Source organism: Pristiophorus japonicus, chromosome 16 (genome assembly GCF_044704955.1).
Source record: "Pristiophorus japonicus isolate sPriJap1 chromosome 16, sPriJap1.hap1, whole genome shotgun sequence".
NCBI classification, from domain to species: domain Eukaryota; kingdom Metazoa; phylum Chordata; class Chondrichthyes; family Pristiophoridae; genus Pristiophorus; species Pristiophorus japonicus.
Window position 1 is genome coordinate 77978571 of NC_091992.1, and position 14518 is coordinate 77993088.

Below are 14518 nucleotides of genomic sequence, written 5' to 3' on the forward strand. Positions count from 1 at the left end.
TCTAGCCTTGTGATCGACCGGTCTGGCATCCTGTGTGATGTAGATTTTAACTTTAGCCCCTTTGAAGGTGCCCACACCTGGCTGAAAGAGATTTTCAAAACGACTTAGAACTGTTGAGCAGGAGGTCCGTTCCTCTGACGACATGGCGTGAACATCATCCCATTTCCAATTTAGTTTTGCCAGCCAGCTTCTCCCCAACAGTGCTGGGAGATCTCCGGGGACAATCCACAGGGGAAGTCGGTTCACCGTCCCTTTGTATGTGACTGAGAGCATGGCGCTGCCAAGGACTGGGGCAATTTCTTTGGTATTGGTCCTTAGTTTGGTGTCGATCCTTGTGAGTTTTGGTCTGTTGCTTTTGTGCGGCCACAGCTGTTCAAATTGTTGGACGCCCATGAGAGATTGACTCGCTTCCATGTCCAGTTTCATGTTGACGGGTATCCCGTTGAGTAGGACCCTCATCATTATTGGAGGCGTCTTGTTGTAAGAACAGTGGACATTGATCGTGTTGACCCGCTGTACCTCGGCGTCCCGGGCACTGTCCCTACCGTCTTCTGGTCTGCTTTCCGACCCTTCCAATTCGTATACCAGCCGAGCTGCTGTTTTTCTGCACATGTGGGCCAGATGCCCTGTATAGTTGCAGTTTCTGCAAACAGCATGCTGAAATCAACACCCCCATGTTGAGTGCCTTTCCCCACATCTCCAGCACAGACCGCTTCCATTGTTTCCGGAGGATGAGCTGTGTCTGGCTGATCTCTCTTGAGCTTCTCTCAGTCTGTAGTTGATTGCTCGCATTGTGGGTTGATGAGGTGTGAATGGCCGTTCATGTGGCCCTTGATGGCTTCTGGCACCACTGTCTGCTGTTGAAGGCCTGCTCTCCTGCCTTTGTCTGTGTGTGGGGGTAGCGGCTTGTTTCACGCTGTGAACCCCTTGTTCCGATGTTTCGTTAGTTGTCATACCCGCAGTATAGATCAACCTCGTTTCTTCTTCTCCTGCCAAGAATGTCTGTGCAACCAGTGCAGCTGCCTCTAGGGTCAAGTTCTTGGTCTTTATAAGCTTTCGGAATATGCCTGCGTGGCCTATTCCTTCAATAACAAAAGTCTCTCAGTACTTCTCTCCTTAGTTCATCGGAGAACTCACATAAACTAGCCAGCCTCCGAAGTTCCGCCACAAAGTCGGGTATGCTCTGGCCCACACAGCGTCTGTAGTTGTAGAATCTGTGTCTGGCCATGTGTAGGCTGCTCGCTGGCTTCAGGTGGTCTCTCACCAGTGTGCTCAACTCCTCAAACGACTTGCTTGCTGGTTTCTCGGGTGCCAGCTGGTCCTTCATTAAGGCGTATGTTTTCGAGCCACAGCTGGTCAAGAGATGGGCTCTTCTCTTGTCTGTCGTATCGTCGCCCAACCAGTCTTTGGTTACAAAGCTTTGCTGGAGCCTTTCTATAAAGTCCTCCCAATTGTCTCCAGCATTGTATTTCTTATCTGAGCCATTGGTCGCCATTCTGTGGATTCTGTGACCCTGCAGTACAGACTTACACGAGGCACATGCTGAAGTCAAGGTCACTCTGGACCGGCACCTTTATTTCACAGCTCTTGAGTGCCTCACTTGCCTGAGACCTGCCTTTATATACCTGTGTGGAACAGGTATGCAGTGTCTCCTGCAAGTGCACCCCTGGTGGTAAAGTATGCTTGTGGTTACAGGTCATATCTAGTTACAGTCATGTATAGCATGGTAAGATACAGTTATATACAGTGTGGTGTGAGATACATGACATCTACCCTTTCTGTTACTTCTTTAAAGAATTCAATACGGTTGGTCAAGCAAGACCTTCCTTTTTTAAATCCCTGCTTTGTTATATTTTTAGTTTCTAGATGTTTTTCGATTAACTTTAAGTGTGGATTCCATTTCTTTCTCTGCAACCTACATTAAGTAAATCGGTCTATAGTTCCCTGCACTTGTTCTACCTCCCTTTTTAAATATAGGAATCAATTTAGCTGTCCATCAGTCCTCTGGCACTATTCCGTTGTCTAATGTATTTATATATATATATATGTATATATATATGTAATGGGGTCTCTGCTCCCGAAGTGTTTTGCATATGCGTGGATGCAATCCATGGGACATAGGGTTTCCTCCTCTCCAAGTTGGATTAGTTTATCACTTATCTCTCCCCCCACCCTCTCCCTCTTTCTATCTTAAATGTCTTTAGATCTGTTTTGATCTGCAGCATGTTCTGGAGCCCTGTGGGGCTGTCGGACCTCTGGAAATCAGGAGGGTTGTAAGGAACGATGAGCAGGGAGTTTTGCGTGTTGCCCCAGCAGTGGGACTTGACCCCAGCCCTGGCCTGGACAGTCGGCACGATTTACATCGCTGCAGCCTATAGTTGCAGAGAGACTTTGAAAAGGAAAACACGAGGCGGATGAGCTCAGTGCCCCTTTAAGCCGTGGCTGCACGGATAACAGGCACGCACAGCTGTCATTGCAATAAAACACTACTGGAATGTCGGTAGCTGGCTTGTGAAACTGCATGTTAGGCAAGGGTGGAGCTCAGTCATGTTGAAACAAAAAATGTTTTTTTTACAGAAAAGGTTTCAAATAGGGAAATAAAACCGAATCTACTATTCTTGAGAAATATTGTGATTGACTGAATTAATCGTATTTGCTTTTGAGACAGATTTTTGTAGATCATTAACGTAACTTCTCGGACCGCTTCCAAGTTTCTCTTTAATGTTTCTGCTTGCCCAGACTTGGTGAGGGTTGGGCTTCCTTGTGTCTCCCCGAGGAATGGCGGTGTCTAAGGTCTCGATCTCCGAAGCCAAGCTCGCCTGCGCTATCTGCCTGGACCTGCTGAAGTCTCCTGCCACCATCCCCTGTGGCCACAACTTCTGCATGGAGTGTATCGGCCGATGCTGGCACCAAGAGGGGGGCCCGGAGTCCTTCAGGTGCCCCCAGTGCCGGGAGACCTTCAGCTCCCGGCCCTCCCTGTCCAAGAACACCATCCTGTGCGAGATCGTGGAGGACTTCAGCAACTGCGACCCGGCCTGTGCCTCCCCCAGGGACGCCGACAGCCCCCGGGACGTGCTCTGCGACTTCTGCGACCAGCACAAGCTGGAGGCGGTCAAGTCGTGCGTGGTGTGCATGGCATCGTACTGCGAACTCCACCTGCAGCCCCACGGCAGCAACCCGGTCTTCAGGGATCACCGGCTCATCGACCCGGTCAGGGACATCGAGAGGCGCAAGTGCCCGGTCCATCGCAAGCCCCTGGAGGTCTTCTGCCGGACCGACCAGACGTGTGTCTGCTGCCTGTGTGCCATCAATGAGCACCGCCAACACGAGACAGTGTCGGTGGAGGAGCAAGTGGGCGAACTGAAGGTACAGACTTTGTAAAGTGCACTATGTGTACAGCAGGATAGGCAGCTTGACAGAAAGGCAGGTCAGCCCAGTGTGACGGGTAAGTGGAACTCGTTCAGTCTGCTGCTAGTACTGCTGGGCCTGAAGGGGTTAAACTCTATCGAGGCAGGAATTCGATACAAATCTGTTTGTCGTTAGTTCCACAATGGGCAATTTCTACCCAAAGGGTCCCCAGCTGAGTTATTACCTGCTTTTTTTTTTATCACTCGCTGACTGAGCTGCCGTCTATTTCCAGCCCCTGCAGTTTTTATGTCAGATTTCCAGAATGTGTGATTTTCTCTGTTTAAAAGGCTCTTTGTTCTCAGTTTTTACTGATTGGTCTCCGTTTCAATCCCTGGAGTTTCAAGCGATCCCTGATCAGACTCTCACCTGGGAACGGTAGCCCAGCTCCGGAATTCCCCCACACCCGGTTAATTCAGCCCATTGTATCCTGCTTATCTGCTTCAACAAGCACCCAGAGACAGCTGCCGGTTTATACACACATAATGGGTGCCTGGGAGGGAGTTACAGGCTGCAATCTAATCGAGGGCTTTGAGTGATTTATATATAGAATAACATATATCCTGGAGTGAGTTACAGGCTGGTATCTAATCGAGGGGTTCGGGGCGGGGTTATATATAGAATAACAATTACCCGGGAATGAGTTGCAGGCTGGTTTCTAATCGAGGGGTTCAGGGTGTTTATATCATCATCATAGGCAGTCCCTCGCAATCGAAGAAGACTTGCTTCCACTCTAAAAATGAGTCCTTAGGTGGCCGAACAGACCAATACGAGAACCACAGTCCCTGTCACAGGTGGGACAGATAGTCGTTGAGGGAAAGGGTGGGTGGGACTGGTTTGCCGCACGCTCCTTCCGCTGCCTGCGCTTGATTTCTGCATGCTCTCGGCGATGAGACCCGAGGTGCTCAGCGCCCTCCTGGATGCACTTCCTCCACTTAGGACGGTGTTTGGCCAGGGACTCCCAGGTGTCAGTGGGGATGTTGCACTTTATCAGGGAGGCTTTGAGGGTGTCCTTGTAACGTTTCCTCTGCCCGCCTTTGGCTCGTTTGCAGTCCTCAACCAGGCCAACATCCCCAGCATCGAAACACTGACCACACTTGATCAGCTCTGCTGGGCAGGCCACATTGTCCGCATGTCAGACAAGAGACTCCCAAAGGGGTTGATATATAGAATTACAAAGACCCAGGAGTGAGTTACTGGCTGGAATTTGATCGAATGATTTGAGTTGTTTATATATAGAATCAGATACCCGGGAATGAGTTACAGTCTGGATTCTAATCGAGGGGTTCGGGGGGGGTTTATATACAGAGTAAAATCTGATCGAAGGGTTCAGGTGGTTTATATATAGAGTAACGGATATCCGGGAGGAATCACAGGCTGGAACCTAATTGAGGTGTTCGGCTGGTTTATATATAAAATAACAGCTACCCGGGAGTGAGTTACAGGCTGGAATCTAATCAAGTGGTTTGGGTGGTTTATAAATAGAATAACAGATACCCGGCAGTTAGTTACAATCTGGAATCTAACCGAGGGGTTTGGGTGGTTTCAATTTAGAGTACGGATATCTGGGACTGAGTTACAGGCTGGAATCCAATCGAAGGCTTTGAGTGGTTTATATATAGAATAACAGATACCCAGGAGTGAGTTACAGGCTGGAATCTAATCGAGGGATTTGGAGGGGTTATATATATAATAACAGATACCCGGATGTGAGTTACAGGCTGAAATCTGATCGAACGGCTTGAGTGGTTTATATATAGAATCAGATACCCGGGAATGAGTTACAGGCTGGAATCTAATTGGGTTCGGGGGGTTTATATCATCATCATAGGCAGTCCCTTGGAATCGAGGAAGACTTGCTTCCACTCTTAATATGAGTCCTAAGGTGGCTGAACAGTCCAATACGAGAACCACAGTGCCTGTCACAGGTGGGTCAGATAGTCATTGAGGGAAAGGGAGGGTGGGACAGGTTTACCGCATGCTCTTTCCGCTGCCTGTGCTTGATTTCTGCATACTCTCAACAATGAGGCTCGAGGTGCTCAGCGCCCTCCTGGATTCACTTCTTCCACTTAGGAGCGGTCTTTGGCCAGGGATTCCCAGGTGTCAGTCGGGATGTTGCACTTTATCAGGGAGGCTTTGAGGATCTCCTTGTAACGTTTCCTCTGCCCAACTTTGGCTCATTTGCAGTCCTCGACCAGGCCAACATCCCCAGCATTGAAGCACTGACCACACTTGATCAGCTCTGCTGGGCAGGCCACATTGTCCGCATGTCAGACAAGAGACTCCCAAAAGGGTTGATATATAGAATTACAAAGACCCAGGAGTGAGTTACTGGCTGGAATTTGATCGAATGATTTGAGTTGTTTATATATAGAATCAGATACCCGGGAATGAGTTACAGTCTGGAATCTAATCCAGGGGTTGGGGTGGTTTATATATAGAATAACAGATACCTGTGAGTGAGCTACAGGCTGAAATCTAATCGAGGGCGTCGGGGGGTTTATATATAGAATAACAGATACCTGGGAGTGAGTTACAGGCTGGAATCTAATCGAGGGGTTCGGGTGTTTATATATTGAGTAACTGATAACCAGGAGTGAATGACAGGCTGGTATCTGATCGAGGGTTTTTTGTGGTTTGCATATAGAATAACAGATACTCGGGAGGAGTTACAGGCAGGTATCTAATCAAGGGGTTTGGGCGGTTTATATATAGAATAACAATTACCCGGGAATGAGTTACAGGTTGGAATCTAATTGAGGGGTTTGGCTGGTTTATATATAAAATAACAGCTACCTGGGAGTGAGTTAAAGGCTGGAATCTAATCAAATGGTTTGGGTGGTTTATAAATAGAATAACAGATACCCGGCAGTTAGTTACAATCTGGAATCTAACCGAGGGGTTTGGGTGGTTTAAATTTAGAGTACGGATATCTGGGACTGAGTTACAGGCTGGAATCCAATCGAGGGCTTTGAGTGGTTTATATATAGAATAACAGATACCCAGGAGTGAGTTACAGGCTGGAATCTAATCGAGGGGTTATATATATAATAACAGATACCCGGATGTGAGTTACAGGCTGAAATCTAATCGAACGGCTTGAGTGGTTTATATATAGAATCAGATACCCGGGAGTGAGTTACAGGCTGGAATCTAATCGGGTTCGGGGGGTTTATATCATCATCATAGGCAGTCCCTCGGAATCGAGGAAGACTTGCTTCCACTCTTAATATGAGTCCTAAGGTGGCTGAACAGTCCAATACGAGAACCACAGTGCCTGTCACAGGTGGGACAGATAGTCATTGAGGGAAAGGGTGGATGGGACAGGTTTGCTGCGTGCTCTTTCCGCTGCCTGCACTTGATTTCTGCATGCCCTCGGCGATGAGACTCAAGGTGCTCATCACCCTCCAGGATGCACTTCCTCCACTTAGGGTGGTCTTTGGCCAGGGACTCCCAGGTGTCGGTGGGGATGTTGCATTTTATCAGGGAGGCTTTGAGGGTGTCCTTGTAACATTTCCTCTGCCCACCTTTGGCTCGACTGCCGTGAAGGAGTTCCGAGTAGAGCGCTTGCTTTGGGAGTCTTGTGTCAGCAGAACAGAGTGAGCAAGAGAGGATAGGATAGATTTTGACACACACAACCACTCAATCCATTGCACAACAGGTGTCGCTGAACTGAATGTTGAATGCTCTGATGTTTCAGAAAGATCTCCACGAGCGGCAGGCTGAAGTGGACAAACAGATGCAGGAGACAACGGGCGAGATTGGAAAGTTGCAGCAAAAAGTCGACTCCATTAAAGTAAGGGCTGCTGCCAGATTTAAGCTGCGTGGGGTCGGTGCTGGGACTAACACGCTGAGTCATGTATTTTGTGGTGGTGTTCATTTTAGGGCACGGTGCTACAGGCAAAAGACAACGCCAAAAACAAGTGCGCCGAACTGGCGAGAGCCATCGAAAAGGCCCAGCGGGAGGTGCTGCGATTCCTGGACGATGAGGAGGCAGTCGTGGTGAGCCGAGCGGAGGATTCCATCAGGCAATTGCAGCGCAGCCTGGCCGGGCTGCAGGAGGGCAAGCTGCAGCTGGACGCGGCCCTGAGGAGCGACGACAGTCTGCTGGTCATTCAGGTAAAGCCCCTCGGCCAGTCCAAGCGAGCCAAGTATCTGCCCGTACCAGGTTTGCACCTGACTCCAGTCCCATATCAATAGAGTTAATGTCTAACTGCCCAGCTGAAGAGGCCCAGAAAGGCACTCTGTCTGTAGAAGCAGCTCCAGCATTAGCATCGCCTTCTCAGGGCTACTAATCATCATCATTGGCAGTCCCTCGCAATCGAGAAAGACTTGCTTCCACTCTAGAAATAAGTCCTTAGATGGCTGAACAGTCCAATATGAGAACCACAGTCCCTGTCACAGGTGGGACAGATAGTCGTTGAGGGAAAGGGAGAGTGGGACAGGTTTGCCACTTGCCCTTTCCGCTGCCTGCGCTTGATTTCTGCATGCTCTCAGCGATGAGACTCAAGGTGCTCAGCGCCCTCCTGGATGCACTTCCTCCACTTAGGGCGATCTTTGGCCAGGGACTCCCAGGTATCAGTGGGGATGTTGCACCTTATCAGGGAGACTTTGAGGGTGTCCTTGTAACGGTTCCTCTGCCCACCTGGGGCTCACTTGCTGTGAAGGAGTTCCGAGTAGAACGTTTGCTTTGGTAGTCTCGTGTCTGGCAGCGAACAATGTGGCCCTCCCAGCGGAGCTAATCGAGAGTAGTCGGTGCTTCAATGCTGGGGATGTTGGCCTGGTCGAGGACGCTAACGTTGATGCATTTGTCCTCCAAGGAGATTTTCAGGATCTTGCGGAGACATCGTTGGTGGTATTTCTCCAGCGACTTGAGGTGTCTACTGTATATAGTCCATGTCTCTGAGCCGTACAGGAGGGCGGGTATTACTAAGCCCTGTAAACCATGAGCTTGGTGGCAGATTTGAGGGCCTGGTCTTCAAAAACTCTTTTCCTCAGGCAGCCGAAGGCTGCACTGGCACACTGGAGGCTACTAAGGAATAGCACTAAATGCCTGTATTGCCAGCAATGCCCACATCCCGAGAACGAATTAAAATCAAGAGTCTCCAATACCGAGCTATTGAGAAATCCACATGGGTGGAGTTTTGGGTTGCCCAACATGAAGTGCACACTTTCTTCCGAGAGGGTTACACCCAACTTAATACAACAACAACTTGTATTTATATAGCACCTTTAACGTAGTGAAACGTCCCAAGGCGCTTCAGAAGAGTATTATGAGATAAATAAATTTGACACCGAGTCGCATAAGTAGAAATTAGCGCAGGTGACCAAAGGCTTGGTGAAAGAGGTAGGTTTTAAGGAGCATCTTGAAGGAGGAAAGAGAGGTAGCGAGGTTTAGAAAGGGAATTCCAGAGCTTGGGGCCTAGGCAGCTGAAGGCACGGCCAGCAATGGTTGAGCGATTATAATCAGGGATGCTTAAGAGGGCAGAATTAGAGGACCGCAGACATCTCAGGGGGGTTGTGGGGCTGGAGGAGATTACAGAGATAGGGAGGGGCGAGCCCATGGAAGGATTTGAAAATAAGGATGAGAATTTTGAAATCGAGAAGTTGCTTAACCGGAAGCCAATGTAGGTCGGCGAGCACAGGGGTGATGGGTGAACGGGACTTGGTGCGAGTTAGGACACGGGCAGCCGAGTTTTGGATCACCTCGAGTTTACGGAGGGTAGAATGTGGGAGGCCAGCCAGGAGTGCATTGGAATAGTCAAGTCTAGAGGTAACAAAGGCATGGATAAGGGCTTCAGCAGCGGATGAGCTGAGGCAAGCGCGGTGATGGGTGATGTTACGGAGGTGGAAATAGGCGGTCTTAGTTATGCTGTGGATATGTGGTCGAAAACTAATTTCAGGGTCAAGTATGACACCAAGTTTGCGAACAGTCTGATTCAGCCTTGGACAGAAGTTGGGAACTCAGACCAGTGGGCATAGGAGAAGGTTGATTGAGCCAAGTACTTGGCTGATTAATGAAGGCAGCGCTTCTCCACTGAATCAGAGTGGAGCAACAATGTGGGGCGTGTGGCAATGGCGGTGGGGACAAAATGGAGGTTGGCGCTGAGTTGGGAGAAGGCGATACTGGGAGAGGGCAATAGCTGGGCAAAATTCTGTGCCCTTCTGAAGTTGGGGCTGAGACATTCTTGGGGCAGGGTAGAGGGAGTTTTGCTCTGCTTCTGATTGTGTGCTTGGTTCGGCAATGTAAAGGGATCCTAACCCTTTGTCCAACTGATGCTACATCTAACCTAAACAATCATAGAGCCGTAGATGTTTACAGCCCATTCAGCCCATTGTGCCAATGCTAGCTCTTTGCTAGAGCAATCCAAAAACGAATCCCACTGCCCCACTCTCTCGCCCGTTAGCCCTGTATCTTCCTTTGCTTTGAATATTTATCCAATTTTCTCTTAAAGTTGCCCGGACCACTCCCTGTGACAAATCATTTCATGCTCCAGCAACCCCCTGTGTAAAGAAATTCCTCCTAACCTCTGTACTCTTTCTCAGGGCAATTTTAACTTGTTGACCCCTCATCACAGATTCCCCAACCAGAGGATATCGTCTTTCCCACTTACCCTTTCAAAACCTTTCATAATTTAATAAACCTCCATTAAATCTCCTCAGCTTTCTCTGCTCCAATGGAAATGGTCCCAGTATCACAGGTCTCTCTTCATAGCTCTAGTTTCCTCATTCCTGGTATCATTTTGGTGACGTTACAGTCTATAGACTGGACGATTTTAACCCGACTCGCTTGGCAGAAACCTGGCGGGTGGCCAGTTAAAATTGCCCAGGCTCTTACCTGTCCGAAAGCTGCCATGATTGCAACATCTGAAAGTTTAACCTGCTCTCCTGAACAGGCAGCAAGGACACACGCCCGGAGACAACAGGGTCCTTCTTTATATATGCATGTTGACATCATTGAGATCCAACTGTAATTTTAACTCGGGCCTGAGTGGAGAATCCACCTGGAGTTAAAATCAGGGCCAAGTTTCAATGAGCATTCTATAATGGGGTACCCAAAACTCCGCACAGTTCTCTTACTGTGGTCTAATCAAACTTATCATTACATCTTTACTCTGTGCCTATATTTATAAAATCTAAAATGCTGTTGGTCTTTTTGTGGCCTTTTCTTCCTGCACTCAAACTTTCAGTGAATTATGGATTGAACCCCTGGGTACCCCTCATCATCCACACCCTTCAACATCTTTCTATTGGGTGTATGCTCTCAGTCCTTGGTTTTCCTCACAAAATGTACAACCTCACACTGTTCCACATTAAACTGTATCTGCCACCTGTCTGCCCATTCCACTAACCTGCCCATGACGTCCTGAAATACTTTACAGTCCTCTCGTTTTTGCCAAATCCTTGCTTTTATGTCTTCAACAGGTTTGAGGTCGTGCTCCCTGTGCCCAAGTTCAAATCAACCTGATATACCAAGAACAAAATAAAATACCCAGTCCTGCCCATTACAAATAAACTCACACAGTTTAGCAGTCCCTGCAATAATTGGAGTAAACCTTATAAAGTGAGACATCTCTGTCTCACTACGTCTGTAAGTCATGGGCAGGTTAGTGAAATGGGCAGACAAGTGGCAGATACAGTTTAATGTGGGAAAGTGTGAGGTTGTACATTTTGTGACTGAGAGCATACATCCAATAGAAAGATGTTGAAGGGTACGGATGATGAGGGGTACCCAGAGGTTCAAATCCAAAACACCCTCGACTGACCTCCAAGGAGAGACGGAGAGTTAAAGGCTGAAGTCTGACCCCTCTGCTCTCTGCGGCGAGGATTGGCTTATCCAGCCTCCAATCAAAGCTGTCAGCTTGAATGAGAACCCCTTCCTTGGCACGGGGCCCACAGTAACTGTTTAGCTAAGCCCTCTACTGGATTTATTGAATAAAAGAATTCGAGCATGAAAGGTATGAACAGCTCTAGGATATGCTGGATGACTCCCCTTTATATCAAAATCGATGTGGCAGGCGGGTTTACACACATTTAATGACTGACCCATTTGGTGTTCTAACTAACTGTCCTAATTAACATTTCAAGATCACTTGTGTGCCCCTGGGAGTTTTCCCTTTGTAATGTGAATCTGACTTAATCATAGACTCATAGGGGCTGAAATTGCCCCTCTGAGAAAGGCCCTTTTGCACCTCCGGGGGGGCGCTAACGGGGCGTAAAGAGGATTTTTGCCTGGAGGGCAGACGGCGGAAGCGGTCTTCCAGGAATTGCCCCCGGGATGATGGTGATGAAAATGGCTTTGGGCTGCGCCCTGTAGTTTTCGCCCCGGGTGGTGGAGCACACAGCGATGATGGGGAGGGCATTGCACTGCGGCCGCCATATTTGTTTTATTGTCGGGCCGACTTTGGAGTTGGTCCACCAATGGCGGACTCTGGTTCGGCCGGGCCACCAACAGGCAGCCCCATACCCCCCTCTTGGGTACCGGGCTGCTGGCCCAGCCGAAACCCTCCCTGGTGGCCCAGTGTGCACCACGGAACCAGCTCCATAGTTTGCAGTGTCCTTCCCCTTTAAGAGAAGGGGAGGGACATTGCAACTCAGAGTGCCCTGCTCCCACCTCCCTCCTGCCCCGAGAGAGCACGGATGATTTTTTTTAAGTTAAAGTGCCCAAATCTGGGACTCTTACATCCGCCGGGCGAAAATAAATCTCTTAATGCGAATTAAGCATCCCAAACCGAGTTCGGGGCAATTTTGCCCCCATAGAATCTTACAGTACAGAATGAGGCCATTCGGCCTGGCGTGTCCCTGCTGGTTCTTTGAAAGAGCAGTCTAATTTTGTCCCCCATATCAGTAGCATAATACAAATTAAATCAAAAATCCCAGCCAGGTTAAACAGATATGAATCTCAAAATTACACCCTGTTCATCCTTCTCTCCCTTCTTACCATCTGTGGATAACTAAGGAAATAAGGGATGGTATAAAATTAAAAACAAGGGCATACAATATTGGCCAAGACTAGTGGGAGGACAGAGGATTGGGAAACTTTTAAAAGCCAGCAAAGAACGACTAAAAAAATAATAGAGAGGGAAGATAGATTATGAAAGTAAATTAGCACGAAATATAAAAACAGTAAGAGTTTCTACAGGTACATAAAAGGGAAAAGAGTGGCTAAAGTAAATGTTGGTCCCCTGAAGGATGAGACTGGGGAATTAATGGGGTAGTAATTCCAATGTCCTGGGCCCGTACGAAGTTTCTACGGATCCGGGAAGGCATAGGAAAAGCCGGTTTTTAGCACGCAAAGTGCATGTGCTGAAAACCGGCTTTTCCGATCTGTCAAGCTGGAGCTCGACAGATGATCCATATATCAGGAACAAGGACATTTGTACAGGCAAGATTGCGGGATTTACTCATATCTTGCCCGGCACATGTCCTCAAAACTCTTGCGCCTGATAGAAGCAGGTGCATAGTCTACTGTTACAAGCATAAGAGTTTAAAAAACTATCAAAAAAATGATTAAAATTAAATTAAAAAAAACATATTTATGTTAAAACCCTGCCCACTCAGGTAATGTTATTTTAAACCCTAACCCTAACTTTTTTTAAAAATCGGCAATTTTTTTTTCTTTAAAAAACATGTATAACAACTATAATTTCTATTAGTGTATTGTGTGAGGTGTTTTTTAAAAATGTTTTATCTAGTGTTTGTGCATTTGGGGGTTTTTCTCATTCATAGTAAGAGAGAATTTGTAACTTACGAATCTCGTAGTACTATGAATGAGAAAATACTTAGCTGTGATTGGGAGTTCAGGCCCACCTGACTCTTGCGGACGTCCCGACATGAACGTGCTGCCACGCGCAGTCACGAGAGGTCTCCGGACCTGGATCTCAAGCGGGCCCAGCAGCTTAAGGTAAGTGCGCATTTTATTTCTATTCTACAGTGCTTTGCCCACGGGAAGTCCTTGAGTGGAATTTCTGAGCCAACAACGGGGAACAGGGAAATGGCAGAGAAGTTGAACAAATATTTTGTATCGGTCTTCATGATAGAAGACACTAAAAACATCCCAATAGTGAATAATCAAAGGGGTGTAGGGAGAGAGGAACTTAATACAATCACTATCACTAATGAAATAGTACTCGGTAAAATAATGGGACTAAAGGTGGACAAGTCCCCTGGACCTGATGGCTTACATCCTAGGGTCTTAAAAGAAGTGGCTGCAGAGATAGTGGATGCATTGGTTGTAATCTGCCAAAATTCCCTGGATTCCCAGTGGATTGGAAAACCGCAAATGTAACGCCCCTATTTAAAAAAGAAGGCAGACAGAAAGCAGGAAATTGTAGACCAGTTAGTCTAACATCTGTCGTTGGGATAATGCTGCAGTCCATTATTAAGGAAGCAGTAGCAGGACATTTGGAAAAGCATGATTCAATCAAGCAGAGTCAGCATGGTTTTATGAAAGGCAAATTATGTTTGACAAATTTGCTGGAGTTCTTTGAGGATGTAACGTGCAGAGTGGATAAAGGGGAACCAGTGGATGTGGTGTATTTGGATTTCCAGAAGGCATTCAATAAGGTTCCACATAAAAGGTTACTGCACAAGATAAAAGCTCACGAGGTTATGGGTAATATATCAGCATAGATAGATGATTGGCTAACTAACAGAAAACAGAGAGTCAGGATAAATGGGTAATTTTCTGATTGGCAAACAGTAACTAGTGAGGTGCCGCAGGGATCGGTGCTGGAGCCTCAACTATTTACAATCTATATCAATGACTTGGATGAAGGGACCGAGTGTAATGTAGCCAAGTTTGCTGATGATACAAAGATGGGTGGGAAAGCAAATTGTGAGGAGGACACAAAAAATCTGCAAATGGATATAGACAGGCTAAGTGACTGGACAAAAATTTGTCAGATGGAGTATGATGTGGGAAAATGTGAGGTTATCCATTTTGGCAGAAAAAATAGAAAAGCAAATTATAATTTAAATAGAAAAAAATTGCAAAGTGCTGCAGTACAGAGGGACCTGGGGTCCTTGTGCATGAAACACAAAATGTTAGTATGCAGGTACAGCAAGTGATCAGGAAGGCAAATGGAATGTTGGCCTTTATTGCAAAGGGGAT

General features: G+C 47.4%; 1 protein-coding gene across 1 annotated transcript in view; it reads left to right on the top strand.

Moving 5' to 3' along the window:
- The first annotated feature begins 2716 nt into the window (after positions 1–2716).
- Positions 2717–14518, top strand: part of LOC139226612 (E3 ubiquitin/ISG15 ligase TRIM25-like) — a 66774-nt gene continuing 54972 nt past the window's right edge. Inside the window, exons 1-3 of the mRNA XM_070857478.1 lie at positions 2717–3366; positions 7106–7201; positions 7291–7524. Coding sequence (XP_070713579.1) covers positions 2779–3366; positions 7106–7201; positions 7291–7524 — 918 coding nt within the window. The 5' untranslated portion in view covers positions 2717–2778. The remainder of the gene's footprint in view (positions 3367–7105; positions 7202–7290; positions 7525–14518) is intronic.